Source organism: Cryptomeria japonica, chromosome 7 (genome assembly GCF_030272615.1).
Source record: "Cryptomeria japonica chromosome 7, Sugi_1.0, whole genome shotgun sequence".
Taxonomy (NCBI): Eukaryota; Viridiplantae; Streptophyta; class Pinopsida; order Cupressales; family Cupressaceae; genus Cryptomeria; species Cryptomeria japonica.
The window spans coordinates 354,640,550-354,645,697 of record NC_081411.1 but is presented as its reverse complement, the minus strand read 5'-3'; the positions used below and the strand labels follow the sequence as shown (position 1 = coordinate 354,645,697).

The following is a 5,148-nucleotide window of genomic DNA, read 5'->3' as shown; positions in this document are numbered from 1 at the left end:
AATTCAAGATGGGAGATAGGCATAACAATAATGCCCACCACTTAAGTGAGGAGAGTGGAAAGAGGCAAATTAAACTAAAGAAAATAACTTGGAGGATAAATAGAGGAAATGAGTTGGGTAGATTATGGGGCGAAGGTGCAAGAAAGTGAGTCCTCTTTTTGGCCAAAAAGTGAAAGTCTTTGTCCTAAAATCAAAGTTTGCCACAGTTGGACTAACACATAGAATCTTTAAAAAGTGAACAACAATATGAAATGGAGGATTTTGAGTCTACTTTTCAAATATAGTGAAAAAAAATAAACATTTTTTGTAATTATAAAAAACATATAAAAAAGACATAAATATTAATTTTTATAATTACAAAAACATGTGAATATACTAACTAAAAAATATGGAGGAGATATCAATTTATGAGCTAAAGGGGTTCTATAATGAATGGTTTGTAAGGCGCAACACTTGCTAAAGGTTTTGCAAATGGGGTTGCAAGGTAAGTAGTTAAGCACGCTTGAGTTGGAGTAGTATTAGGATGGGTGACCTCCCGGGAAGGCCCAATGTTTCACCTCTATGAGCATCACCTAGATGCAATGAGTGTTAAGTAGACCATTTATTCACACAAGAGATGGGTTCTTGTGAACCACTACTCATGAAATATGGGTCAATGAGTTTGACTCAAAAACTACACAGTTGAATCTGATAGCAATAAAAAAATATGATTTAATAAATAAATTATTGACCATATTCTTAAATAATGAATAAATATTAAGATAATGCCCTTGTATAATGAAAATACAAAACAATTTTTTTCTTAAAAACTAGTAACTTTCATTCTTCAATTAATTAAATAAATAAATACTTTAAAATTAATTAAAGAATCAACCATATATTGACACTAAATTTTCTTTGACATAATAGAAATATTATAATCTAAAACCGTCGTTATTCAAATAGACCTTAACCTTAATTTTTTGCAAAATAAATAAAGCACTTGGATTCACCACGACTATTGGGGATTGCCACCTTTCCCCTTCCCTAGTTTCTTTATTTCAAAAATATATATATAAATATTCCAAATCCTTCAACCACCCATCGAAACCGAGCACTGACAAAGAAAAGAGCATCGAAGCCCAGCAGTGACAAAATCATGTGGCCAACTTGGCCGTATAGTTTCAAAGCTGCGCGTCATGTCCACTGGATTATTGAACAAATCTATAGAGGAAGACGTGTATCATGCGTCTCAGATCATGGAGTTTTAAAATGATTTCTAAGCGTGCTTTGACTCTCCCAAAAGATATCCCAAGTCTTTGAGCTTATCGTTAATGGAAAACAAGTAAAAGGCTTACCAGTGCCCATTGCCTGTATTTTCTCGTAGCGGCTGCTGGGCCCATGGCCTTAAATTCAACGCAAATCCTTCTGTTTCCTTAAAAAAGTCCCGTCAATCGCCATCATGACAGAAAAGAATTACCTTCTGTATCGGTTGACCAGCTGCAAGTTCGAAGTTTGCCTGCCTTATTAATGTCCTTTCTCTTTGGATAGATGATCAGGCTTAAGCAGCATGGGTTTGCTGTTTCAAAAGGATTCAAATTATGTTTTTGAATCGATATTTCAGATCACATACTTTCTGATTCAGAGGAGATTCGCTCATTGATATCAGATCATCATAAACTTGATATTAACTGAGAATCTCCAATGGCTGAGGTTTTCTCTTTGATATCAGATCGCCATAAATTTTGATATTAACTGAGAATCTCCAATGGCTGATTCTCTTTTCAAAATTTTGGTTTTTTTGGGGAGCTTATGATGTTGTGATCAGCTGTTTCCTTTTTAGAGCTGAAGTTTGTTGTTGTAACTGTTTCTGTCTAGCCGCTGTGTACCTTTGAACCATAATTCTATTCAATCCCGGTTTTTCATACCCATACTTTGGATTTGTTTGATTGGAAACAATCTTCCAAGGTCTTCAATGGCGATTCTTAAGGGAAATGCTGGTATTTTTCTGGTAGCCTGCTTGTGCTTATGTTTTGTCTGGTGCTAGCAATGAAATCGGCCTCTCATTGTAAATCTCATTATGATATTTTGATTGGTTGTTTTTCACTTATGGTTGAGATTTGTTTTTGGGGTTGCTGGTACTTACTTCCTGGGTTTAGTATGGTTTAAAGAGGTGATTCGACTCAGCCCACGTTTCCCACCTTTTTTTAAGATAGGCTATATTTTTCATTTGAAGATCTCCAGAGATCTTCAATGGGGATCTTCAAGGGATCTGCTGCTCTGTTTTTCGTAGCCTGCTTGTGGTTAAGCTTTGTGTACACTGCCTGTGGTGCAAGCAATGCGATTAGCCTCTCATCTTCTGCAAATCCCATTGGAATCGCAACCGGAAATGCCTCTGAGACGATTCTTCAGACCACAGATGGAAAATTTGGCTTGAAATTCAATGCTGTGGGTAAGTCTTTTCTGCTGGCTATTGTTTTTCTCCTATACAACGAGACAACGGTGTGGTCGGCAAACAGGAACTTCCCAGTTTCTCGCAATGCAACATTAATGGTGAATGCAGAGAGCAATCTGGTGCTGCGTGATGCGGACGGGAAATCGGTGTGGTCTACAAATTTCACGGGGGCATCAAATGTTACTTTGGGCGAAAATGGTAATCTGATTGTGTACAACAGGGGCGGCCGGATTCTGTGGCAGAGTTTCGATCATCCGACCGATACACTCATCCCAGGGCAAATCGTTAGGGCCGGAACATTTCTGGTCTCCAGTATTTCATCTTCCAATACATCTGAAAGCGCTTACCAGGCCGGCGTGTTACCAGGCGGAGCAGGGTTTTTCGCCAACGCGCCGCAGTTTTTCCCCTACGGTATTCTCGAGTTCAACCCGATGAGGTTAAACGCCCGAGAAGCCCTCATCAGTCTGCAGAACTCAACCTGCAATCACACTATTGTAGTGTTCTCCGATGACGGCCTGAAACTGATCTGGAAGCAAGAGGGATCGATTTCCGACGAATGCAGACGAGAAACCGGCGGGAATCCAAATGGATTCTCGATTACCGTCTCGTCGAATTCAAGCGAAGGCTTTCGCTACATCAGAATGGAGACTGACGGAAACCTGAGGCTGTATTTGCAGTCGCCTGAAAATCTGATCCTCGAAAAGGATTTCTTCCAAGATTTCTTCACAGATCTGTGCAGGCTTCCCAACATATGCGGACCCTACGGTATTTGCAGCCAGCCGGGAGCTCAGTGCAGCTGTCCCGCATTTCCCCAATATTTTCCTTCTCAGGGCTCCTGCAAACCAAAGAAAAGCTTAAGCTGCAATTCAAGCCATACAATGGTGGAGATCCAATCAGTGGATTATTTTCCCAGCCGCTACCTGGATCCGCTCAACATAACATTAGACGAATGCAAGGCCCAGTGCTTAGCCGACTGCTCCTGCGTAGCAGCCTTTTATTACCAGTCTTCAAGCTCCTGTTTTATCTACCAGGAGCTTCTGTCAATGAGAGCTTCATCAGATCAAACACAGCTAGGGTTTCTCAAAGTCGAAGGCCAATCTGAAAACATTGCTACAAAACACAGTAAAGGTTTCTGGAAACGGCCAGGAAATGTCGTCGGAGTGGCTTTAGGCGGGGCTTTGTTCATTGCCCTGCTCTGCATCATCTTTCCCCGTCTTAAGAAAGCAAAGCGGAAAATAATAAACCCTGAACAAGAAGACAGTTTTCTCAAAGCGCTCCCGGTGCTGCCTCCAAGATTCACCTTCGCCGAGCTCAAAGCAATCACCAGCGACTTCAGCGAAAAACTTGGATCCGGCGGCTTCGGCTCTGTGTACGCAGGAGTCCTCGAGGATCGAACCCTGGTCGCCGTAAAACAACTCGAAGACAGCTCCCAGGGCTACGGCGAGTTTCAAACCGAGATCGCTACCCTCGGCAGTCTCAGCCACGTCAATCTCGTCCGCCTCCGCGGCTTCTGCGCAGAGGACGCGCATCATCTTCTTGTCTACGATTACATGGCGAATCGATCCCTCGACACCTGGTTATTTACCAGGGACGAAGCTAGGGTTTTAAGCTGGACCACAAGACTCAACATCGCCTTAAATACAGCCCGCGGCCTCACATTTCTGCACGAAGAATCCCGCGAATGCATCGTCCACCTGGACATCAAGCCGGAAAACATCCTTCTCGATGATCAATTCACAGCCAAGCTTTCCGACTTCGGCTTATCAAAGCTCATCGACAGATCTCAACAAAGCCGCATTTTGACAGGCATGAGAGGCACACCAGGCTACCTGGCGCCGGAATGGCTCATGGAAACGGGCGTGAGCAGCAAAAGCGATATCTACAGCTTCGGCATTGTTCTCCTCGAAATGGTTTCCGGCCGCCGCTGCGTGGATTTGACGGCGCCGGCAGAAGACTGTTATCTTCCCGCCGCCGCCATTAGAGGGTTCCAGGAAGGAAACTTGGCGGAGCTTCTGGATCCTCGCTTGGATAGCGGCGGAATCGGCATGGAGGAGGTAAAAAATGTGGTGGCGGTGGCGCTTTGGTGCATTCAGGAGGCTGGCGGCATGAGACCCAAGGCTAGCTCTATCACCCGTATGCTGGAAGGTCATATGAAAATCCAGGAGCCGCCATTGCTTCCTTTGCAAGCTGCGCTTGCAAAACAGCGGAATATCTGGATCGCCGTTGAGGATGGAAATGCAGAGCAACCATCGTCGTGATATCTTACTGGTTTTTTTGTTTTCTGTTCGGTTTCTTTTGTATTTGCTTCTGATATATATTTATATGTAAGCTTTGTTTTGTCGTAATGGCTTACGCAGAGAATCCCCGTGTTATGAGCGGCGCAAGCCGATAAAGTATTACCTGTTTCGTTCTTGTGGCTGCTTGTATATAATTTGATTTTGATATTGCTCTTTCGTTCCATAAATTGTCTGGTTTTGGGATGTTCTTAAATATATATATTCATTGGGATGTGCGTATTTTATCTATATTGAAACAAAATTGTAAAGTTGCAGATAATAAAACTAGCAATTGCATCTTGGTGTGAAATGGGTACGCCGAAAAGGTGTGGAAGAGCAATTAGAAAATATTTGGCCTATTAATTGCATACATCTATGCAACACATGAGTTCAATTGGTAGGCCATTCAGAAAATGATGGTGTTTGTGCAACAAAGCT

General features: G+C 42.6%; 1 protein-coding gene across 1 annotated transcript; it reads left to right on the top strand.

The window, feature by feature from the left end:
• Positions 1 to 1,367: 1,367 nt before the first annotated feature.
• LOC131051884 (G-type lectin S-receptor-like serine/threonine-protein kinase SD2-5) lies at positions 1,368 to 4,876 on the top strand. Its single transcript, XM_057986472.2, has one exon. The coding sequence runs from the start codon at positions 2,233 to 2,235 to the stop codon at positions 4,690 to 4,692; it is 2,460 nt and encodes an 819-aa protein (XP_057842455.2). The 5' UTR covers positions 1,368 to 2,232; the 3' UTR covers positions 4,693 to 4,876.
• Positions 4,877 to 5,148: the final 272 nt, after the last annotated feature.